The sequence below is a fragment of the Lissotriton vulgaris genome, chromosome 1_1 (assembly GCF_964263255.1).
Source record: "Lissotriton vulgaris chromosome 1_1, aLisVul1.2, whole genome shotgun sequence".
Lineage (NCBI taxonomy): Eukaryota > Metazoa > Chordata > Amphibia > Caudata > Salamandridae > Lissotriton > Lissotriton vulgaris.
In genome coordinates this window covers 1,778,094,664-1,778,120,333 of record NC_141685.1, presented here as the reverse complement: position 1 = coordinate 1,778,120,333, position 25,670 = coordinate 1,778,094,664, and the positions used below count along the sequence as shown (strand labels likewise).

Sequence of the window (25,670 nt, the reverse complement as noted above, 5' to 3'; positions counted from 1 at the left end):
GTCCTGAGACTTCTGCAAAGCTTTGTAAGATTACCCAGATCGGCGTTAGATCACTGGTGATATCCTTCACATATATCAGGACATCATCAGCGTACAACGATACGCTGTGTACCGTGTCCGCGATTGGAATGCCCCAACCCTCCCCCCCCCGTCTCAACCTAATGGCTAGGGGTTCGACCGCCAAGGCGAAGAGGAGGGGGGACAGGGGGCAGCCCTGTCTCGTTCCCCACTCTACCTGAATCGGAGTTGAAAAGTACGTTCCCACTCTCACCCTGGTGGTGAAGCCCCTGTAGAGGAGGTGCGTGTATGCCAACAGGTTCGGGTTGGCACGTACTTTACGGAGAACTTCGAAAAGATATGGCCATAGCATTGTATCAAAGGTCTTTTCGAGGTCCAGTATTAGGCACGTGGCTTGTGGGAAGTATTCCCACGCCCCATCCTGTATATGGAAGAGCCTCCGTATATTTTGCGACACGCTTCGCCTAGGTAGAAATCCATTCTGGTTTGGGTGGATCAGTTGAGGCAGAACCTGAGTATATCGATCCACCAGTATCTTCCCCAGGATTTTACAGTCCGCGTTGAGTAAAGTTATGGGCCTGTACGTGGCCGGGAGAGTGGGATACATGTGTGGTTTAAGAAAGGTTACAAGGGTAGACTCCCTCAGCGAACCAGGGAGTTCCCCTCTCTGTAGTGAATCCGCATACATGGCGACAAGCTTGGGGTTCAACTGACTCGAGAAAGTGGTATAATATTTGAGGGGAAAGCCATCCATGCCCGGCACTTTACATCGTGCCAGGGCCCGGATCACGTTAGTGACGTCTGGAGATTTTATCTTTGCTTCCAAAGCCTTTCTTTCCGCTGATGGGATTTCTGGCAGCGGCAGAGAGTGAAAATATTGGTCCAACACTAGTTATGGGACCCGTGGTGGGGCACTGTATATTCCTGCATAATAATCATGAAAAATGCCCAGGATATCTGTTTGTGACTGCTTAAGGGCGCCAGTCATATCTATCAGTGCTGTGACTGGTGGCAAGGTTGTGTCTTGTTTCACGAACCAGGCTAAAAGTGTACCCGCCCTGTTCCATTCCCTATGTACCTGGGCGGCGTATGTCCTAAAATTGTATTTGCGAAGGTCTCTCTCAGTTTCAGCATACAATGTTTCCGCTGCCGATACCTGTTCGGGGGTTGCATCCCCGTGATCCGTGCCCTTCGTTAGGTCCGCGAGTCGCGTTTCCGCTACCTGTAATGCCTGCTCTAACACTTTCCGTACTCCCATTCTATTTTGGATACAGTGTCCCCTTGCCTCCACTTTAAATGCATCCCTTTCCACCATTCAAGATGATGCTGTGCCTGCATTTAGTGGAAAGTGTTCCTGGATATGTTCGCCGTGCATTTGACGGAAAGCCTGGTCCGTGAAGCATTCCCGGGGCAATTTCCACTTGGGTACCGGAGGGTGTGGCGCTCTCCATCTAAGGAGTACAGTATGAGCATCATAATCCAACAGGACTCTACCTATGTGCTCAGAATGTTGTATCTGGGGGAGCACTGTTGCCGAACAGAGAAATCGGTCCAGTCTCACTCTAAGATTGTGTGGGGCGGAAAAAAAGGATTATACCCTGGAGTTTGGGTTCCTGTCTCGCCAAACGTCAACCAGTTCCCAGAGGGTAACCCAGTGTTTAAAATGTTCTGTCTGCTTCAATGCAGGTGAATGTGCCGGTGGAGGATGTGATCTGTCCAATTCTGTATTTAGAACACAATTAAAGTCCCCTCCCAACAGCCATTGCATTGCCGTGTATTGTGCTAACGCTCCAGTGAGGCGGAACCAATACTGTTCCTGCTCTACATTAGGGGCATACAGGCTTTCCATCAATATTTATCTACCCTTTAGGTGGCCCACCAATAGGGAGTATCTGCCCTCCTTATCCACCAGCCTGGATTGTTCTCTAAAGGGGATCCCTGGCCTGAGCCAAATGAGGGTCCCCCTGGCAAAGGCGGAGTACGTTGTGGCACAAACAATACCACGCCACTTTTTCCGAAGGCAATCTACCTTTATCGCCATGAGGTGCATCTCCTGAAGGAGGACTATCTGCGCCTTCTGTCTCTTCATATAGGCGTAGATCGTGTACCGCTTGCTTGCTGTGTGCATGCCTCTGACATTTAATGTGACGACTTTCAGGTCTGTGTTGGGGATTTTAGTTGCCATTACTCCTAGTGTTGGGACCTTGAGTCACTCTATGTGTTGCTCCAAGTGTCATTCGTGCCACTCTCCTATCCGAGTGCCTATCTCTGCTAACCAACCCTACTTTCTGAACAGTGCACGTTCCCACCCCTGGGCAAATTAAGAAACAAGAAAACAGGGAGAGGGTAATGAGGATCATCGGGAAACATTCCCAACTAATAGGGCCTATCACTCGAGGCGATACGTCCAAACTGCACATCATGTGTCAACTCTAGCTTGTTCCATAGGGGGAAGTGGTTGTCGACCACAGCCTGTCGCCGTCGCTGCCGCAGCCCGCTCCTTGTCTACGTAGTGATGGTGCTTAATCATTTTCTGGGCAGTTGCAGCCTTCCGTTGCAGTCCCGTAGCCAGCCCGACCTTCGGGCCCAACTAGATCAGGATTGGTCACCGGGGCACACTTTCGGCTCGGAGCCAGTATCCATTGTGTCGGGGGGCATGCAGGGCCCAAAGAGCACCCCCCAACCTCCCCCCCCCCCCCCGGAAGCATGCTGTGTGAAACTGGGGGTATCAAGTCAGGGTGTCCACTGCCTGAGGAGTCACTATCGGTGGTGTCACTGAGCCATCTCCCATAGTATTCCCGTCGCTGCCCTCCTCTTCCGACGTGAAGATGTGCGGGCCTCTCTCGCCATCTGAGCTGTCTCCTGGGGGCCCCAACTCCGCAACCGCTTGAAGCGCCCTCCATCGTTCTGCGATGATTTGCGTAAGATCTGGAGAGTTTTTATTAGAGGAGTCTGAACGTGAGCTAAACTGAGTAAGCTTGACTTTTTTCTGCTGGCGGCATCGGCGGCCCGATGACTCCGAAGGCTGCACCTTCCTGGGATTGTTCAAGCCAGGAGATGTTGTTCGATCCAGTTACTACCTTCCGCGGGGTCTGAAAAGAAATGTGTGGTCCCATCATGCATGATCTTGCGGCGGGGCCGGAAAGAGGAGTGCGTATTGAACATTCTTCTGGCACAGAGTGCATTTGACTGCCAGGAAGGTGGATCTCTGCTGCTGGACGGCCCGTCAGTAGTCTGGGAATAGCATAACTTGCTTGTCTTCCACTCGGATTATGCTGTGACGTCTTGCTGCTCGAAGGATGGCATTCCTATCTTGAAAGTGGAGCTGTTTTAGGAGGAATGGACGGGGTGGCGACCCTGGAGGCGGCCTGCGGGCTGGTACTCGATGCGCCCTTTTAATAGAGAAGAATAGGGTCAAGTCTTTAGCCGGTGTGAACTTCGCAATCTATGTTGCCACGTAGCTGAGAGGGTCAGTCCCTTCCACTCCTTCCGGAAATTAATGATGCGGATATTGCTTCTTTGGGACCGCCCCTCCAAGTCATCTGTTCCGGTCTCCAGGATCTTCACCTGCGCCTGCAGGTCTTTCAGGGTATTGTGTTGCTGTTGTAATTGCGGTTCCATGGAGTGCAGCGCTTGTTCCCCCATTTTTTCTTTGTCTGAGAGCATCCTGAGGTCGTCTCGGAGGAGATTAAGGTCCATGGCTAGCTCTCCGAACTTCTGTTCCACTGTTACTCGTAATTGCTCAATTGCCTCCAAGACTTTGTCTAGCTTGCGCGACATTGAATCTGGGCCCGTGGGCTCCCCTCTTGGCTGCGTGTTGGTAGGCGTCGGGGATATTGCTCTCGGGGGCCTCGGAGTCTGTGTGGAGCCCGTTGCTCGTGGTCGTCCCATGGCTGTCAAGGCTTGAGCTGGCAGCCAACAGTGGTCTTCTGAATGTCTCTTAGTTACCAGCCGTCTGTATACTCGCGGCTTCACCGGGCCCACGTTGTATCCCAGATGATATTCCACCCCTAGTTTGACCATGTATCCTTGTGACCGCCCAGGGATGCACCGGCTACTTCCTCTTGACTTTCGGCCTGTGTCTCGGTATGGCCATGGGGAGACGCGGGAGATCCACTCCCCCCTCCGGTTCTGCACCTGCTGTAGTCCGTGAGAGCCCACTGGCAAGCCGGGCACTCAGCCTCGTCGCCCCTATTTTCTGGTCTCACTCCTACAGTCTCAGTTCTCCCCGGCTCTATATAGAGGCTTCCAGGGCATGTGAACCCGTGCCCCCTTCACAAGCCCCTCCAGAAGCGGGGGTCCACCCCCCGGTATGATGCTCCCTGGCCACGCAAGTGATCTCTGTTGCCATCCTTCTGCTCTCCACCGCGGGCCTGCACCCCCTTCAGGCTCAATGGGGACGTGTGCTATTGCCAGTGGTGTAGTCTGTCTCCAGCCCGGGTGAGTTTATTAGTCCATCCCTATTCAGGCCGCCAATGCTTTCCCCAGTCAGACTGAGGAGGTCACAGCTATGGATTGGACAAGGGTGACAGCTGTGGCTATGGCTATCCCGTCGGGTCCCCTTGCATGCAGTGCATGCAGCCGACCACCATACTTGCCTGTCCACCACACCCCCTGCAACACGCCTCGAGACCTAGCTCTGTGCCGAGGGAAGGGGTGTGTTCACGCTGTGGGCTTCATGTCGGCTCTCTGTTCTCGATGGTCGGGGGCCCCCCCATGTGCAGCCTGTGTCGCCTGGGAGCCCGTAAACAGCCCCGCAGCGCCCTCACCTGACTGCCTCTGCTCTCCTCTTGATCAGGAGCCACCGGGTCGCCAGCCGGGCCCCTTACCCCAGATCCTGTGTCCCCGCTCGGCCAGTATCCCTCGGCAGTCTCTTCGCTGCCTCAGAATCATTCAGGGCCCTCCAGCTGCCGCCATTTTGCGGTCGCGTTACCCACGGAGCCACCAGCGCCGCCTAAAAAACCTCCGCTGCCGCTCTCTTCCACTGTGTCCTGGTGGTCTCCCCAGCAGGCTCATTCCACCGCTCTGGCTCGAATCGCGGGAACACTCAGAGCCCACCGGGCACCGCCATTTTGTTGTCGTTGCCGCGACCTCGGCGGGGCCCTCGGCGTCACCGCAAGCCCCTCTGCATATATGTTGTCCGGCTTTTCAGATGCACCCCGCTATCATCTGGAGCTCGGTGGCTGCTGCCTGCGTGCAACAGTGTCGTTAAAGCTTAATTGCTGTCAAAATCGCTGGCCGCGGAGCGTTACAGAAATGCTGCCGCCATCTTGGCCTGCTTCGCCACGCACCCACCGCCATCACTTGTTAATCATCCAGTAACAAATAAAACAAGGATGTGCTAGTGGAAATTCATTAGTGTTTATTTTTACTAAGTTGCTGCATGCCTTTCTTTCGTCTATTTAGCTTCAACAGGTAGATAATTCAGCAGACTAACACATATACCGCAGGGATATGTGTATAGACCAAGGCCTTCAGGCCACATCCTGGTGGGCCTAGTCAAGCCTTGGAGGATGACGCAATGTGAACCATGGTAAACAACACCCATTATTAGTGCTTAGAAGCCATTGTGTTTGAAGAATGTGAGCTATAAGTTCACCTATTGTTACTCATTACCAGTTGGACTAGGCAGTCAGCCGGGGAGAGGCACATTATATTGACCTGCTTGGAATGCCACAATGGAAACCAGGGGATATCTCCAAGGGAGCTGAGAGTACAGTGTCACGCATTGTGTACCTCCTGTATTTGAGTCTTTTGATGGTCATGGCCTAACATTTAGCACTGGGTACCAAGTCAGCTGGAGTAAAGGACATAGCGGAAGAGCATTACATCCGCCTCAGATGTCACCATTCTTCAGTGTGTTGCTCCATTTCCTTCCCTTCCAAGCCGACTGTGCCTCAGAAGGCCGCTCTGCACCCGTCTTTGTCAACTTGCCCTTCTTCAGCACTCAGCATTCCTCAGGACAGTGTTCGCCGCTATCTCTTGGCAGAGTTCTACTGTATAATAATAATGAAAACTTATTTTTATATAGCGCTTCGTTGCTCGCATGTTTCCAAGGGCTGTAAATAACACTTCTCGCTGCGGTGCTTACCGTTCGATCTTTTCAGATTTCCTCACCTACCTCACAATTGCCAAATATGGTGCCGAGAGTTCTCTTTCGCCAGACCTAGCTCCTGCGTCATGTGCTCCAGCATTGTGCTTGGGCTACGTCACCAGATATCCCCTTGCCCATCCCCCGCCTTCCCTTTCCACACAGTGATCACCTTCTCTTCATTCTACTGAGTATGGTTAGGTTTGTGTTACCTCGTCCGACCTCCTGGTTCTTGGAGGCAGCGCTGACTGTTCGCTCTCCTGAGACCCCTTCTACCTCACCATTCCCAAGGCAGGGCTCAGCCTCACCCTCGCCAGATTTCCTGAAAAGCAGGGAGAGCTGATGAGTGCCCCGCTTACCAATCAGCTGCCAAAACCATTATTCTGCTCCGAAAACTAAAAAGAATAAATATCTGCCAGACAGCCATAGCATGCACTGAAAGGTAACGATACATTGCACCTCAGAACATAAACAACATAAGGGACGGATCTGCAGGCTCTATTCTAACAGTGATGGAGAAACTCCATGAACAACAAACGGAGTCCCAGCCAGTAAAGAGTGTAACTTAGTAAAAGAAACACTGTGTCTCAGGCAGTGGACAGCTTAACTGACAAAACAACACGCTGTATCTCTAACAGGAAAACCCCTGTGTAAATGATACAGTGTATCACGTACAGAAAACCAACTAAACTGTGTAAATGACACACTGTATCTCCAACAGTAAAACACCTAAACGATGTATATGACACACTGAATCACATACAGAAAAACAACTGAACTGTTTTGTTTGTCTCTTCCCTTATCCTCCCTTTCTCACCTCCCCTGCCCCCTCCACTACTTTTCTCTCTCCTTTCTCTCCTCTCCTAATTGCAGTGACTATTTTGTGATGCATTGTGTAATTGTTGATCTTTTTCTGTAACATTGTTGATTCTCATGTAAAGCGCTCTGATACCTTCGGGTCTAGCCAGCGCTATATAAAACTCTTTAAATAAATAATAAATACATAAATAAATAAATGACACAGTGTATCTCCAAAAGTAAAAAAACCTAACCTAACTGTGTAAATGACACGCTGTATTTCCGAAAGTAAAACTCCTATCTGTGTAAATAGCACACTGTATCTCCAACAGTAAACCACCTAAACGGTGTAAATGACACACTGTATATCCAACAGTAAAACACCTAACTGTATAAATGACACACGGTATCTCCCACAGTAAAACCCCGAACTGTGTAAATGACACACTGTATCTCCAACAGTAAAACACCCAACTTTGTAAATGACATACTGTATCTCCAACAGCAGAAAACCTAACTTTGCAAATGGCACACTATCTCCAACAGTAAAATACCTGTGTAAATGACACGCTGCATCTCCAACCGTAAAACACCTCTGTAAATGACACACTGTATCTCCAACAGTAAAACACCTAACTCTGTAAATGACAATTTGTATCTCCAACAGTAAAACACCTAACTCTGTAAATGACACACTGTATCTCCAACAGTAAAACACATAAGTGTGTAAATGGCACGCTGTATCTCCAACAGTAAAACACCTAACTGTGTAAATGGCACACTGTTTCTCTAACAGTTAAACACCTAACTGGGTAAATGACACGCTGTATCTCCAACAGTAAAACACCTAAGTGTGTAAATGACACACAGCATCTCAAACAGTAAAACACCTAACTAATTACTCCTTAATGGTAGATTTAAATTGCGTGCAGAATTCCATATAAAAATGAAATAGTTTTGCTGCACCCCAGACTCAGCTCAAGATGTTATGTGATTAGAGTAGGAGAGTAGGGTCTGCTTCCTATGGTTACCCCAACTTTTTGCTGTGATTCTCTGGTTTTTCAACTTTAGTCTGGCTGTGGCCCTACTAATCAGGCCCACAGCCTAGCTGTTCTCTCTCTAAATTGATACCATGTACTTTAGGTACATACCAAATTGGTTACTGGGTCACCCTTGTGAGCCCCCCTGTATAGTGTACAGGGCATAGGTGCACCCTAGGCCTACCAGGGGCTGCAGCATGTATTGTGCCACCCCTGGTTTGCCTTCTAAACTGACACCACAGGTCTGTTCATACAGCCTGGGTAAGGTGGTGTAATCACCCCTTACTTATATATAGTATACCTATATCTATATACATATATAGACACATATACACCTATAAGTCACTCCTATGGCAGGCCTTGACAATCCTGGAGGCAGAGTGCTTGGTTTTATATGAGAGGGTGCCCTAGCATGAGCTGAGCCCCTCTGCAGCTTTCGGAACCACCTCCTTATAGCTGTTTTATGATATAGCCATACCATATACTCTTAAGTGCATTATAATCCTCGCGGTTAATGCTAACTTTGGTTTGGCTTTATCAAAATACTACCCCCCCCCCCGCCAGTTCTGGTGGCGGGGGTAGCATTCCACCCTTCTAGAGGGAGAAGACACGTAGTTACTGGTAAACCCAGTTAAAGTTAAACAGAGCCTCCGCATCACAAAATGGATGCTGCTGCCACAGACACGAGGCTGCCCGACTGCTGCCGGACAAAACTCCGGCAGGGGAGGCCTGGACAGAAGGTTTCCTGTCCAGGGAGGTACTGGCACCTCCCAAGACAGGCGTTTGTGTATTGGGGCAGGGAGGGCTGCATTCAGTGAATGCTTTCCAGGCACAGCCTGGGCCACACTAGGTGCTCCATGCATTTCCCAGTTCAAACCAGTTGCTGGGGCACTCTGTCCCAGCTCTGGCATGAAACTGGACAAAGGGAAAGGGGTGTAACCACCCCCTTCCCAGGTCCAACCACAGGAGGGACCAGGCGCGCAACACCCATTGGACTCACCGGGATTCAGCCTCCCCCGTCGTATGTGGCAGTCAGGGATGAGACAGAAACTTTAAAAGACCATTTGAATGTTAATTAGGCCTTGCAGTTGTTTCACCCCCTTCTAAGAGCCCCTGCAGCTCCACTCTGCCTACTGATTAAAGGTTCAGCCCCCCCGAAATTTTTTCTTAGCCCCCCCCCCCGAAATTCGGCTCTAGTTGCGCCTCTGGGAGGGACCTTAAAGGTAGTCCAGCCCCTAAACTTAGTATAAGTATAGGAAGCAGGTCCCTAGGACTTTAGATTACCCTGGACGAAACTCTGAAACATAAATCCTGGACCTTCGATATTCCATTTCGACTATAAGATGGAAGACATCTCCCTTGTGGTCAGGAAGTGACCACCCTGTTCAAACAGGCACCAACAGCAACTTTACCAGTCTGCATTTTTTAGGCTCCCGCCGGATCCTGAAGAATCTGCAACACAGGACATGAACTTCCAGACATCTCTGACCCTGACCTTCGCTTACAGCAAAGCTGAGACCCGTGGCAGACACGAGAGATGTGGGACTCGAACTCCTGGACATCCTGCATTTTGCAAGCTGCACACACTTCACGAGGTATCTCAAAGTTGTGCATTGGAACGCTTGAAGCCCCAGACCCGAGCACCATTTTCACTAAAGCTCAGAGGGCCCCACTCCACGAGTGTCCCGTGGGCCCCACTTTTGCATTTTAGCTTGACACATCTTTGTTGTTCCTAGTCCGTTGGCTAGTGAGTCCCCCAAAGACTTTCTTTCGAATCTAACTTGCTTTCCTGGTTGCTCCAGGTTTGCTCCAGCTTCCCTACAAAGGAGAAGCACCACAGTCTTTGCTGGTCTGCACCCAAGCCAATCTCGACATCCTGCATGGGTTGCATTTGCCAAGGATTATTGGGTCCAATCCGGATACTGACACCAAAGTCAACTAGATCCTTTATGGGACAGCTGGAATCCAGCTCCTGGTTGTTGTAGACGTCTCCTGGTCTGCGTGGCGGAAGAGACAAACTTCACCTTTTCACCTGAAATCACCAGACATCTGGTGGCATCTTCCTATCGCCGCCCTGGTCACTGACAAGTGACCCAGACACTGTCTACTCTTCTTTCAGATTCTTCAGATCTTCGATCCACCCGGACACTTTTCCTCTGGTCGCCTGCAGCACTTCTTTGCAGCTCTCCATTGAAATCGATGACGAAACCCAACACCAAAAGACACCTACCTATGCACCCGGCTTCCGTGGGTGAGGTAACACGAGTACTCTGGTAGTCTTGAGGATATTGGTCCTCCTAATGTCTAAGTCTAAAAGGGTTCTATCATAGTCCATTCGGAAGTATTCTTATTGTAAAATTATAACTTGTTCGTTTCCCATAGAAAGTCCATGGTAACCCACGGCTGTGTTTGGACACTGCACGCGTCTCCCGTGGGCCTCCTACTTCCTAACCTTTGGTTGTTTAGAGTAGCTCCAGCGATTCCACAGGCCCCAGGCCTGCTTTCTAATTCTCATGTGGTTCTTATACCACTATTTTAGTATATGGTTTGTGAGGCCTCTATGGCAAAATGTATACTGTGCAACTTATCGTATGCTAATTAAGTAATTTGTATTGTACTTTTACCTCTGACCTCATAAAGAGTGCAGAGGGGTTGTGTTTAGAATAAATACATGTGTATTTGATATATACCTTGTGTGGTGTGCTTTAATTTGGTACTCAAGGGATTATAATTGGTAAAACAACTTCTTTAATGCGCTCTCTGAAGTCTTAGCCTGATGACTGTTAGTCCATGCTACCACTAGGATAGCTTTCTATAAGGTTGACTTTACAACCATCATTAATAAGGGTCGATTAGACTGTTGCAAGGTGCCCACTAGAACAAGTGGACATCATATGCCCGGCTAACTTCTCACAATTAGTACATTGAGTATGCTCACCGCTGAACAGTCATCCATAAATTGACTCACTTAATATTATAACACCAAGTACAAAAGAGTGGATGTACATGTATGCCTTTATGAATAAACGGTTTACTTAGGACTAAATATTATTTGACGTGGAGGACAGCAGAGCAGAGAAATTTGAGGTTGCATGGATGCAATGTGACTGGTGAGAACTTATTGTAATAGCAACCTGAGATCTGAAAACTAGCCCAAAGCCTATGGAAACATCCAGGCAGACAGGCTAATGAGTATCTGCATTATTTACAACGTTAGCCTGAGACCAAGTAACTGTAGTGATTAACACAGATTTGCATATTAATTTGTTTAACCACATAACAGTCAGGAGTCAAATCAAGTGACTCGTTTAGGTTCTGAAAGTCTCTCCCTTGAACTTTCTTTCTGATGCTGGAAGTGACTCTGCATGTACCATCCCCAGATTCTGACTGCCCCCTGTGTACTTGCTTTATACATAATGTATCTTTTACAGCTGGAGCACTACGCACCCAAGTACAGAGCGTCATGCACCAGAACTTATGTACTGTTGCAGTGGCGACTCGCATAGTGCATTCTGCAGGGCGGTGGGGCGGGGAGGCGCAGGGTGGGTAGTATACTCAGACAAACGATGGAATGCAGGAATGTAATAATTACTTTCCTCCGTTCTGTTGAATGTCTGAGTTTACTACCCCTTACCCCACCCTGACACTCACCCAGCCCGCCCCGCAGCACGTCCTATGCGAGCTGCCACTGGTCTGTTGTGCATCCACACTTCATAGAATCCTGCCCCAAGCAGGGCTGAACTGGGAACAAAAAACCGCCCTGTAACAAATCTTCAAATTAGCCATGTTCCTATCATCTTCGCTCTCTCGTCTCTCTCTCTCTCTTTCCCCTCTCTCTTTTCTGAAGGCCCTCACCCGCCTGCTGTACCAAGAGAAGCTGGACAAAGTAATAGAGGTGCCAGCAGTGGCTCCATAAGTCCCCCGGTCCTGCGCTCTAAACAAGCATGTAGCACTCAACTTTGTGAAGCTTGTGACATGCCATTTCCCATCTCTGCCACTCAGACCACCACCTTCCAGCTCATCCACCAGCCCCAAGGGCAGTACAAGGACGCCATTGATAAATACTTAGATCATCTGTTCACCACTTCATCCATCTGGCATGCCCACACCACCTGCTTGGGTGACTTCAATTTCCCAGACAACTCAAGTGCCAAAATACCCAAAAGACACCAGCGTCAATCTCATAACTACACTCATCATGGTGCAGCATGTCACACACCCAACACACGTCAAAGGCCACATCCTCCACCTTGTCTTCTCAACATCACCAGTAATTTAATGCAAACCACCTATAGCTCTGAATTGGACTGACCACTTTGCCATCCTATCTCAATGCATAGCATCCTATCAACAAATCAAGATCAACACAAAAGAGAAGACTAAGCTTTCAGATCATATATAGACTCCTCCATAGACAATCTAATGGCTGATTTATTTCTCACCCAATCAACTCCAAAGCCAATACCCTTCTAAACAACATAAGCAATGTTTTGGAAAGCTGCATGAACATTCACTCCCCCATTACAACACAAAAGTGCAAGCTAAAGCCTTCATCACCCTGGTACCCTAAAGAACTTGCTGACAAAAAAACTATCCATTCGCTGACAGGAAAAGAAAGAGAAGAAAAACAGAATTCCTGAGGACCTCTCGACACTGAAGTCCCACTGTTCAACACACAGACAGATCATCACATCAGCCAAAGTGAAGTACTCTATACCTACACCATCAATGAAGTCAAGAAACAGAATGCTGTTAAAGACAATCATGCACTGAACAACCTGCTGAACCCACCTATTACTCACTCCACAAAAAATTGAAGTATAATCCAACTCTTCTTCACTGAAAAAATTCAGAAGATCCGACAACTCACCAACACCACCAAGCCTGCTTTATTTCTTACACCTGTCCTTTTCCGTGTAGAATCCTGCAAATGCTAGCTTTCAAAGCCCTATCACTACCAGATAGCCCTAAAATACTAAATTCCATTCAAGCCATTTCATTTGAAGATGGCGTCTTACCATCGTCCTTCATCAAATGTCTCCCTGGGCATGCTTGCTTGCCCTAAAATCGCCATTATCAATGCCTCCCTCACCCAAGGCATCTTACCGGTAGTTCGCAAGATAGTCCAGATCCTCTGACTCCTAAAAAACCTACATTAGAATACCCTTGACCCTGATAACGTTACCAACAATTGGCCCATCACTCACATGCAATTCATTGGCAAGAACATCGAAAAAGCAGTATATGTTCAACTCCAAAATCACGTCTGTGCTAACCAGCTCCTGAATAATTACCAGTCTGGCCTCAGTTCATGCTAGAGCATGGAGACTGCACCTTTACATATAGTAGGTGATGCCCTCTTGGCCACATGTGAAGAGGACCACTACCTCCTGATATTGCTGGACCTCTCAGCTGTCTTCCCACTCTCATATGCACCCTGGAGTCTCCAAAGGAATTCACAGGCAAATGTCTTTCAGGTTTTCCTCCTACCTTCCCATCTGACATCAGTATGTTCACATGGACACCCCAGGTCACAAAAGATTCCTAGCCCCTGTGGACTTCCAGAAAGCGCCTTCAGAACTGCTCATCAAGCCCTCATACTCTTTTATTGGGAGGGTGGTAGTGCCCTACTCCAAGTCTGCGAGACACCACAATGGCATCCCTTAGCGGAATCATAAAAGCCACAAGATGTCTCATCTAGGGCTTGAGGAAATACGATCACGTCACCTCCAACCTGATGGAACTCAATTCCCCCAACCCCTTTGTCGGCCCACACTTTTTTCAAATTCAGCTGAATAATCTCCAAAACTATCACGTACATCACTCCACTTATCTTGCAGACAAGCTCCCCATCTCTAATGGATCTTGGCACAGCTATAACCTGCCACCATCAGACTGCAGACTATGAAGTGTATAAAAAGAAGATAAAAAAACAAAGGCAACAGGCCATCTATGCACCCATGATCTGGAACAATATCCCTATATCCATCATGACCACCCGAATGCTGCTCCACTTTAGGAAAGAATTGAGGGCACACCTCTTTAAAGAACACTACATTAGAATGCATTATTAGCCCATGTACCAGCTGCCTCTCCCATCACTCCTCAACTTTACGCTTGCATTTTACCCTCTACGCTTACATTTTACCCTCTACAGCACTCCACTGGCTTATGACTAAGTTTGCACTATAGAAATCCAACATACAAACATACTTACTGTTCTTTGTCCACCAAAACCACTATGCGCTACACACCTAAACTACAATGCATCATAAACCTAAAGCACACGGAAAGTGATGTTCATCATGCACCCAAACCACTGGGATATACCTAAACTAGTGTATCTGACACTAGCTAGCGTGTTACACTCACTCAAACTACAGTGAAGCAACTAGCAACACTGTGGTGTATTATACTGGTATGTATATAGCATCTTCCATAAGCCTTGCAAGATCTGAAGCTAGTCACACACCTAACAGCAGTCTGGTGGCATGCAAACTACAGGGCATCACACACCCAAATCGCTGTGCCTCTACACCTAAAGTACTGTGCATTGTGAAATCATAGTACTGATCATGACAATGTGGTGCAATACTGATAGTAAGTTATGTACAACACAAATGCTAAATATCAGAATAACGCTTCCATAATACAGTGCACTATCACATATCCACATCACTGCACCACCGTGTAGTGCTTCTCACTCCAGGCCAGGGTACAGTGCAAGTTTCATTCCCATCCCGACTCCGCCCCTTCTGATGCACCTGTCCGATGGGGAACACGGCAGCACATCCGCTGACATGCTCCCCCCAGCAGACAGCACTGAGACAACCTACCATGCACTTCTGCCTCCAAAAGGATCATTAAAGACAACGACTGATACGTTAATAATACAACAGTTCATTTGTACACAGTACTGTGGCTTGAGTGTTGGGGGCAGGGTTCGCCTTCTTTAGCAAAAACAAAACACGCAGGGCTGCGGGCATCTGTGCAATAATGCTCTCTACATCCGCGCTCACGAGGCGAGCTTCTGCCATTCCCCACGTGTGCAATAATGCCCCCACCATCACCAGATGTCATCGGGCAGATATCTATTCCCTCCCCAGCTGTGCAGCGCTGCCTCCGCCGTCAGCCCCAGAAGGCAGTAGCCCCTCCCCGTCTGTGCAATGCAAGACCCTCTCAATGCAAGGGCTCATAACACAGAGAGCCACGGCCTGACCTCAACGGGGCAGTAAACTCTCCATAGCAAGGACGCGGCATGTTCCTCACTCTGTCTGACCGACGGCCTGGGCTCGTCCCCGGCTGTCACCACTGCCTGCGCCCCACAGCAATCACTGCAGAGGGCGCAGGTGCAGCGCCAGGTGAGCTCGTCTCCCTGGTGTTCCCCGCCCAGGTGACACTGAGCCCCCCACTCTCTCCCCCATGCATGCATATGCTGCGCTTCCTCCTCCGCCCCCGCGCCGGCTCCGCTCGCGCTGTCCCAGGTGCGCCCCTCGCCCCCGCGCCTCTCCCTCCACTCACTCCGCATATCCCGTGCTCCAGGGCAGCCGCCGGCTCTCCTTCAGGATGAGGATAGGTCTGGCGATGTGATCCGCAGAGCACTCGATCTCGTCGGCCGACAGCCCCAGGAAGGCGGGCCGGACGTAGGGGAACCTGGCGGGCAGGTCGGAGCCTCCCGAGCCGTGCTCGGCGCCGCCCGGGCCGCTCGCAGCCATCACGCCGCCCATGAACGAGGCCACGGCGGAGCGCAGCCGGGTCAGCATGGTCCGGGGGCCGGCGGGGAGGGCAGGCCAGAGGCCCCGGCACTTCCGGGAGCAGGCAGCTGCCACCGGAGCCGCTTCATGGGGAGCGGGAGGTGCGCTCCGGGCTGCACAGGTCCACCCAGTGTGCGAGCAGGAGCCGGGATCATGTGATGAGCAGCATCACCGGCCTGGGATCTGCCCAAGCACAGCCCGCGCTCCCTCCCTGCTCGCTGTCACTTCTTGCGGTCATTCCTCCCCCGACTGTCACCCCGCGGTGTCATTCCTGCTCTGTCATCCTTTCTTCCCCTCCTCCCGCCTCTGTTCCACAGCCTCACGCGCTGCTGTGCCCTCCCAGTCGTATGCCATCTCATTCTTCTCCAGCCGCCTCTGCTGCCTTTACTTCAGTTCATACTCACATTTCGATCCAATCTCAAATTTTGCTTGTCATTCCCACACTTCCATAAACATCAGCAATTTCTTCCCAGCCAGCTGCATTCACTTTTTTCTTTGCGTCAATCTCTCACATCCCTTCCCCACTTAATTATCTGGCATTTTATTCAAGCCCCATAAATTGGCATCCCTGCCCAGCCAGTTGCAGCCGCCCCTCATTGTCACTTCTCACCATTCACCTTCGTGTATGTCCCCACTGTCCCACAGCTTTACCCCAGCCATTCCTCCTGTGTCATCAATTGCCCACCTGCAGTTCCTCCCTTCCATTTCCCCAACCTTCACCCCTGCCATTCTCCCTCAGGTAGTTCTTATTCAGCCTTCTGCCATGCCCCCTCTCTCCTGCCATTCTCACTGCCATTGACCACCCACCTCATACCCATCAATTACTCCATTCCAACTTTCTAGTCATACCATTTCTTCCTTTCTTCATAGTCCGCTACTCTGCCTCAACTATTTCTTCCACAGCTTCACCCTCTGCCTTACCTCATCCGGAGATCCTCCAGGCTACATCATGCAGCATTTCTTCCTGTCTATTCCTGGTCTGCTTCTAGTCCTTCATTTCCATCTCCGCTCTATCCCTTATCACTCCTCTCGCAGCAAACCCCTCATCAGCAGCATGTGCAATTCCTTCCAAGCTACTTCTACCATTCTCCTTCTGGCTGTGTTTTCTGTGACTCCTCCCAAGGGAAATCTGATGCCATTCCTCTCTGTCTGCCCCTGTCCACCCTCCAAATATGCATCTCTTTAAACCTCCCTGATGCCAGAGACGTGTCCATGTGAAAGAGGCACCAACAAACTTTAAATAACTGTTTGAAACCTTTCCAAGCCCTAAGCACTAGCCCCAAGGCTATTTTCACCATTGTATGTATAAGCTATAAGAAAAAGGGGCAACCCAGTAATTTTGGGCATCTGGGTAATCAAGTAATTAAGAAAAACAGTGGTCCCTCAAGGGGGAATTGTGAACCTCTACTTTATTATTATTATTATTATTATTATTAAGTAGTTTTGTAGAGCGCACAGCTGCCCCAGCGAAGGGGCGTCCAGGCGCTAGAGGCAAAAAACAGAGGTAGCAAGGCTATTATCTGGGGAACAAAAACGTTTTAATGGCCTTACGGAAGGGAAAAAGCCCATCCAGACGGCGTAGCTGTGCAGGAAGAGAGTTCCACAGCCTGGCGGCCAAATGGCTGAAAGACCTCCCCCCGGCTCTAACACGTTTCACACGGGGGACCACCACCAACAGCTGCTCCGCAGAGCGTAATTGGCGGTTGGGGACATATGGGGTCAGCAGTTTGGATAGAATTTCTGGGGATGAAAATTTGAACATTTTGAAAGCTAAGCAGAGCGCTTTGAATTCAATCCTTTTTAGCACAGGCAGCCAGTGTGTGGTTCCGTGATTCTGAACCCGTTCAATAAAGGTCATCGGATATAGACGATTTTGGTATCAGCAGACCGCAAATGACGAGTGCGGCATGCATGAGTGTTTTCGTCTTAATCGATCAATGAAAACACTGCGTATTCAGGGATTTTGTTCGAACCTTTGGGTTCCATTTAGAGTATGGCAGCCATTTTGTGTGGTTGCCCTCACATAGGCTGATGACTACGGCCAATCGAGTCTTTGGGACACTACACCTTTAGCTGACTTTTGTGTGACCTGAACGAACTGACTCCCTTGCCCGAGGCTGACCTCGTTGAGCCAGTTCCTTGTTAGGCAGCTGGTCAGATAGAGATCAACGAGGAGGACATTGCTGAGTTTATGGTACATGCACACACCCTTCTATCTTGCTTGTCATCTGCTTCTGTTCTTTTCTTTATGGCTTAATCATTGATATGGGTTGAGGTCTTTTATGATGGGTCCGTCCGGCCTGCTTGAGCAAGAATGTTGGATTTTGCCTAGTCATTTCTGGTGGGCTGGACAACGGAAAGTGGGATTGTCGTCGTACGATATGTCTGAAATGTCACAGTTCTATTGGTCAGTTTGTAAGTAATTGATGCTAGCCAGGAATGTGATTTTTAGCATAAAAGACGATGCTCCACTCCATGAATTTGTGCAGTCTCTAGCAAACCACCCGTGTTGTGCTTCGTAGACCTCTGTTCCTGGTTGCAGCCAATAAATATGGTCTTTGACGTCACCAAGAAGTGTCCCGTGTCTCTGTTTGCCAAGGCAGGTGAACTCGAAGACATCGGGCGTTTTCCCTGGCGCCGCTGGGTTCTAAAACCTGGTTCTTCAGTTGGCGCCCAACGTAGGGCGACTTCAGCGGTACCGGTCCAAGCCTGACGATCGTGAGGAGCTTCGTGTGAAAATTCTGGAGGAAGGCCTGCCACTTCATCGACCCCTGTATGTCGTCGTGGTCCGAAAGTCTTTGCTGTGAGGTTCCCCGCTTTCCGACTGCTACGAAGGACTGCTGCCCTGACTGTCGCCCTGTCTTGGAGCCATTAGATGATTTGTAGAGCGAGACGATAGACGGGTCTTCTCGTGACGCCATCGACATTTCAGTTAAGTATGAGTGGAGCGTCTCCCAGTCCTTAGTTTGTTTTGGTATCCTTCGGGATCGCTTTGATTTGGTACCTGCAGGCCCCAAAGCCGAGGGACTCGTGTATTCACAAGACTATCGTGTTTGATATTCCCTTGAAGTTTGAAGCTAGACTAGTGAGCGAAGATGCCTGGTCTTAGCAGACTTGGAAAGATATTTGGTTGTGGTTGTATTAGGGATTCCCGATTGGAGTATTCATGTCCGGTTCCTCCGATTGGAACTCCGACCTATGAGCTCTACGTAAAACATGGAGTGGGCCCCATCACGTATAATGAAGTATGGATCAAATATACCAGGAAAGACGGTGTCCTACAGTGGCCCCGTTATGGTAGCTTTGAAACTGAGATTTTAGACAATCTCGAAGTTAAACTGTTCAAGAAGAAAGTCCGGCCGGCGATGTTTGACTCTTTCCGCTTATGATGAAAGGAAGCCAAACAGAAAGAAATTAAGTTAGCGAAGCGAAATAAACGAGAACGAGGTATGTCAATGGTGCAAGCTTCTATACAGTTTAGGGATAACGAAGTAGAACAAGAAAGCAAACAGATGCTTAGGCAACGTAAATTGGTGGTAGTCAAGTGCTATCCAGCTTTGCCGCCTCAAAAGCAAGTAGTAAAGAAAGATCTTGAAAAAGATCCTTTAATGTCGCATTTATTGAGTTCGCCACCCCCTTATGTGCAGAGTGCTACAGCACCTCCACAAGCTATAGTTGGGCAACCTCCGGTTGCTTTGCCACCTGTGATTCCTCAACAGCCAGCTCCTCTTCAGTTGGCTCCTATTCCTTTGGTGCAGCCTTCTCAAGGGCCACCAACTTTGCTACCTCCTTCGTCTGTTACTCCTACACCTGTGTTGTCTGTTTCTTCTGTTACTGTTCCAACGTTGGTTTCTTCTCATTCTGCTTCGTCTCCTGTTCTTCTGACAACTTCTCCTTCTGCTCGACAGAGAATGACTGATGCAGTTGCTGGTCTCTTTTCTCCTCTTTTGGGTTCATTGGGTATATCTCCTGTTGTCGAGCGTAAGCAATTGCGTAGTCAGCTGCCCGGTCCTGATGAACGGACAGTGTTGGATCGCTTAGTGCGTAAATGGGTTACGTATCCTTCGCTTTATGATCTTATGGGTGTTATGGATGTTTTCCATCAATGGGAAGCACCAAAACAAAGATATGTTTTTGATATGATGTGTTCTTTCCTTCGCGAACAATGGGAAGATGGTGAGGTAGGACAAACTCCGCCTGAGTTGTACCGTATATGTTCTGAGTTTGCGAAAGGGACTGTTGTGGGTCTTGAGGTTGAGAAAGCAGTTGCGACATTGTATCATTTAGGAGTGAACCTCCTTCTCAGTCAGCGACTGTTTGAGCCTGATTCTTCATTTAGGAGAAAGGCGTGACAATATCCGATGCGAGAGGTTCCTCCAGTTTGGAGGCCAGGTGATACAGCTGCTAATCCAGGTATTCCGCCACACTTTCAGCATGTCTGGATACATGTTCCATGGAAGCGTGCTGAAGTTTTAGCCCTAAAGCAGACTTTGCCTGATCCACGTAAAAATCCTGCAGGGTATTATAAGGAATTATCTCAGACTGCAGGTTCATGTATTATGAATCTAGCCGATATAGACATGTTGTTTGGGAATGTTGTTCCACAGCCTATATGGGGATAGATTCGTCACACAGATCATGCACAAGAATTAGGTGATACATAGAATAATCTTAGAGCTGCGGATGGTAGACAAGTAGGTGGTGCTAAACCTGAGGATGTGATTACTGAACTACCTGGTAGAATTATTGATTATATGAAGACTTTGATGCCTGCTGTGAGCATTAATTGGGATAAATTGTCTGTGTGCAAGCAGAAGAAATGCAAAAATGTGTCTGACTTTTTCACTAGGTTCGAAGAGACGTTTATTGACCATAGTGGTCAGGACATGAGTACAGAAGGTGGTCAACGGTTGTTCGTTGGCAAGTTTGTCCATAATTTGCTTCCTGAATTGTGCAGTAAGTTGAAGGATTCTGAAAGTGCTTGGGCTGTTTCTACGTCAGCGCAGATCTTGGCTATTGCCCAGTACTATGAGAATAGAAATAAGGATGATATAGAGAAAGCGGATAGGAAGACTAAGGAATTGAAGACTAAAGTTCTTCTACAGCAAGCTTATCCGCCTCGTAGTAATCAGCGCGATTATCAGCAATATCAGAGAAACTCACAAAGGTTTGAGTCTTCTCAACAGCGTTTTCCCGTAGGCCCTAATCAGTGTGCGTATTGCAAAGAAGAGGGTCATTTTAAGAGTAGTTGTCCGGTTCTGTTACAGCGCACAAATGGTGTTTCTGGTGTGAGAGGTCGAGGTGTTCAGCAAGCTCCTAGAGGTAGAGGACGTGGTGTGTTACCTCAGAATGCGCGTTCTTTGTCTCCACAGAATTCTATGAATGCTTTTGATCAGCAGAATGGTGCGTCTGGTAGGACGGCACAGTATTATACGGACGATTATTACGTTGAAGGTGAGAATATGGATGGTAATGATTGCTAGGACAGCCATAGACAAAGAGAGGGAGTTGTTTCAGTTCCAATAGATCGGAGTGGACCTTATGTTGAAGTGATTGGATCAGGTGTGTCAGAGCCTTTTCTGTTGGATACTGGTGCTGCAAAGAGTTCTATTATGCACTCTAAACTCCCTGGCGCACCTTTGTCTGGCTTAACGAATGTTTCAGTAGGTTTTTCTGGCGCCCCGGTTAGTAATCTAATTTCTAGTCCTTCGTCTCTTTCTGTTGGACCTTGTGATTTCGAAGCACCCCTCATTCTGACGGCAGGTTGTGGTGAGAACTTGTTGGGATTGGACTTATTGAAGATATTGTATGCGACGCTATATTGTTCTCCTTCAGTAGTACAGCTTACATTAGGAAAGAGAGTGATCTCTCTGATGTATTTATCTAAAGATCAACTTCCACCTGAATTGTCTTCTCTCCCTGATTCTCTTTGGGCTACTGGTTCTAATGATGAGGGTCTCTTAGAGATTCCGCCATATGTTGTGACGTTGAAAACGAATGCTAGATTGCCTCGTATCCACAATATCGCTTTTTCAGTGATGGTGAAAGAGCACTTTTGGCGATCATCTATGATCTGATTGAGAAAGGTGTGATTGAGGAAACGAGAGGCAATGTGTGCAATAGTCCTGTTTTGCCTGTTCTGAAAAGAACTGATTCTTCACAACCTCCTGTATATAGGTTTGTGATCGATCTTCGCGAGGTGAATAAGATTTTAGTTCCGCAATTTCCTGTTGTACCTGATATCACCACTTTACTGACTTTGATTCCGGCTACAGCCACGTGGTTTTCAGTGATTGACTTGAAGAATGCTTTCTTCAGCATCCCGATTGCCGTGGAGAGTAGAGATATCTTTGGCTTCTCTTAAGGAGGCCGAAGTTTCCGGTTTAAGCGCGCTCCCCAAGGCTATTGTGAGAGTCCATCGATCTATAGTCAGGCTTTAAAGACACAACTTGATTTGCTTGTTTTACCTGATGGTGCTGCTCTTATTCAGTATGTTGACGATCTGTTAGTTACTGCTGACAATGAAGAGATTTGTAGAGAGGCTACTTTGTCATTGTTACGTGTCTCTTTCGAAGTTGCAATATTGTCGACAAGAAGTTACCTATTTAGGTCATCTCTTATTGAAGGAGGGAAGGAAACTGACCCCAGAAAGAATTCAAGCGATTGCGAAAATGAGTGTGCCTACGACACAGAGAGAAGTACGTGCCTTCTTGGGTATTACGTCGTACTGTAGACAGTGGATCCTTAATTGTTCGTTGCTTGCGAAGCCTTTGATAGCTCTTACGGTTAAGGATACTCCTAATCCTATTCCTTGGACTGACGAATGTCAGAAGAGTTTTTCAGAATTGCGTGATGCGTTGTGTTCAGCTCCTGTGTTGGGTACTCCAGTAAGCCTTTTACATTGTATGTCCACGAGAGAGAGGGATGTGCATTGTCAGTCTTGACTCAACAATTTGACGATAAGCAGCGTCCATGTGCGTATTTTTCGTCGACTTTGGATCAGGTAGCTAGAGCATTACCGAGTTGTCTGAGAGCTACAGCAGCAGCGGATGTTTCGATTTGACAGTCTGCTGGTTTGGTAATGGACAATACATTGATTGTGATGGTTCCACATGCAGTGGATACCTTATTGAATCGCACAAAGACACAGCACTTAACTAGTGCTCGGTTGTCGGGTTACGAATTGACACTCTTAGCAAGTCATGTGCATAGAAAGAGATGCAACACGTTGAATCCAGCCACGTTGTTGCCGATTTCAGTTGAGACAGATCTTATTGAACAGCATGATTGCTTCCTTAGGACAGAGGAAGAAACGAAAGGGAGGATAGACCTTAGGGACAATCCTCTTCCAGAGTGTGATGGTACCTTATGGGTTGATGGTTCATGCTTCAAGCTTCCGAATGGTGATACGACTGCGGCATATGCTGTTACGACTTTGCATACGATTGTTGAAGCTGCACGTATCCCACATCATTCAGCACAAGCAGCAGAGTTGATTGCATTAACGAGAGCATGTGTGTTGTCGAAAGGAAAACGAGTGACTGTGTATACTGACAGCCAGTATGCATTCAGTGTGGCTCATAGTTTTGGAGGTTTGTGGAAGCAGCGTGGGTTCCTGACTTCGCATGGGACTAAAATCCAGCATGGTCAGTTGGTGAATGAACTTCTTGAATTACTTACTTTGCCGTTGCAAGTTGGGATCGTGAAATGCAGTGCGCATAAGAAAGTTACTGATGATGTTGGTCGTGGTAATGCATTTGCAGATGAAGTCACGAAAGAAACAGCGAGAGATGTGATGAGTCGAATGTATGTTACGGGTCCGGCGAGATGGGTTCCGGATAGAAGTATGTGTGAAGATACAATTGAGAGTGTGAAATCCATCCAAGCTGAGGCTACAGAGAAAGAGTTGAATGAATGGAGAGAGAGCAAGGGTAAATTGGATCTGAATGGTTGTTGGATTGAATTGTCAGAGCATCAGAGATGGTTGTTACCCGATGCGTATGTACTTCCAGTGGTTACGATGGCTCATGGATTGGCTCATATCAGTGTGAAAGGGATTTGTAAGTTGTTCGCTCCGGTATGGCAGAATGCTGGTATTCCTAAGTGTGGAGAGAATCTGGTTAAGAATTGTATGGTGTGTTTGATGTACAATCCTGGTAAGGGAACTCCAACTCCAGCTGGTCATTTTGCTCCTCCAACGTATCCGTTCGAGGCTTTGCAGCTAGATTTCATCTACATGGAGAGGTGCAACAACCATAAATATGTCTTAGTGGTTGTTTGCTCTTTTTCTAGATGGGTGGAAGCCTACCATTTGAAAGACAACACTGCCTTGTCTACAGCGAAAGCCCTTATTAAGGAATTTTCCCTAGGTATGGTTTGCCGAGAATGATCTGGAGTGACAATGGGAGTGAATTTGTGGGTCAAGTGATGAAGAGAGTATGTGATGGATTAGGAATCCGGCAGGAGTTCCACGCTGCAAATCATCCCCAATCAGCTGGTCTGGTAGAATGCTATAACGGCACCCTTAAGTTAGAATTGGCCAAAATTCAGGCGAGCTCCGGTTTACAAAGGCCTGATGCCTTGCCACTAAACTCCTCTTAAAGCATTCTGCACTGTCCTACCTCGCGCCTCGCTCGCACAAGGACTCGCAGCTCCCACGGAGCCGAGTTGGGCATTCTGTCCACGATACCCACAGGGGCCGACTCAATTCAGCGGCCATCTTGAGCGAGGACGAGGTTGCCGCGCTAGTGTTCGCGAGGCAGAGCTGGTCACGCGGCGCGGAAGCGCATATATTGAGCTGAATAGCGCGCGCGGGTAAGACCTAGGGATTTTAGCGCTCCTGAGGCGGAAGCCGGGAGATAGTTTTATGAATTTGATGTATTAGAAATATTGTTGTTGTTTTAAAATTGCGCTGGTGTGTTTAAAACTTGCACATTGATTTTACCAACTTTAATTATTTTGCACCTCACACTAAACTCCTCTTAAAGCATTCTGCACTGTCCTACCTCGCGCCTCGCTCGCACAAGGACTCGCAGCTCCCACGGAGCCGAGTTGGGCATTCTGTCCACGATACCCACAGGGGCCGACTCAATTCAGCGGCCATCTTGAGCGAGGACGAGGTTGCCGCGCTAGTGTTCGCGAGGCAGAGCTGGTCACGCGGCGCGGAAGCGCATATATTGAAACGGTCACTCTACGCGCTAGCGTACGCGTTTGCGGACGCCGCGCCCTACCGCACCAAAGGAGCGCCTAAGGAGAGCCCGTCTGTGCCCGTCCGTGCCAGGCCGGGCTAGGACGTGGCTAGTGGGTAAGACTCATGGATCCTTCCCCTCTCTCGGGCGTCAACTACAGTGGTGATCTGCTCAGAGCTTTGAGAGGTAGGGCTAAGGATATCTGCCCTGGGGAGATACTCTCAGAGGAGGTAGCAGTCCCATGTCCCTATTGTAAGCCCACAATCCCCGCGAGCAGCAACCGAGTTAGCTTTTCTCTTGCACTGATCAATTGTCGCTCCCTTCCGAGGCATACCACTGAAATCAACTTGCTTCTAGAGGAACGAGATTTTGACATTTTATTTTTAACTGAGACATGGCTGAATGATGACTCAGACCCTCATATAGTGCAAGCTCTCCCACCCAAGTATTCCATCGCCAGACAGGACCGCATGTCCGGTCGAGGAGGAGGTGTGGCGATTATCTATAAAAACAATCTCATATGTAGAACCTCGGATAGTCCACTCTTGGAATGTGAGAGTATTGGCTTCTCTATATCCTTTTCGCCTACCTGCACCTTCTCTGGGATCCTGGTTTATAGACCCCCAGGTGATTCTCATGACTTCTGCAATAATCTGTTAGATAAGATTTCCCTTTCCATCAGCAGTTCCCCCAATTTTACCATCTTGGGTGACCTTAACATTCACCTGGATGAAGTCAATGCCGTGTCATCGCAATGTCTACTGGATACCCTGAGAGTGGT

The 25,670-nt window shown here is 48.5% G+C and overlaps 1 protein-coding gene across 2 annotated transcripts in view; it reads right to left on the bottom strand.

Annotated features, from left to right (window-relative positions):
- PPM1H (protein phosphatase, Mg2+/Mn2+ dependent 1H) overlaps positions 1-15,987 on the bottom strand; it is a 654,208-nt gene extending 638,221 nt beyond the window's left edge. The window contains exon 1 of one of the 2 annotated variants that reach the window (XM_086919094.1): positions 15,469-15,987. In XM_086919094.1, coding sequence (XP_086775220.1) covers positions 15,469-15,710 — 242 coding nt within the window. In that variant the 5' untranslated portion in view covers positions 15,711-15,987. The remainder of the gene's footprint in view (positions 1-15,468) is intronic. The other variant, XM_086919095.1, reaches the window with a different exon arrangement.
- Between the last annotated feature and the right edge of the window lie 9,683 nt (positions 15,988-25,670).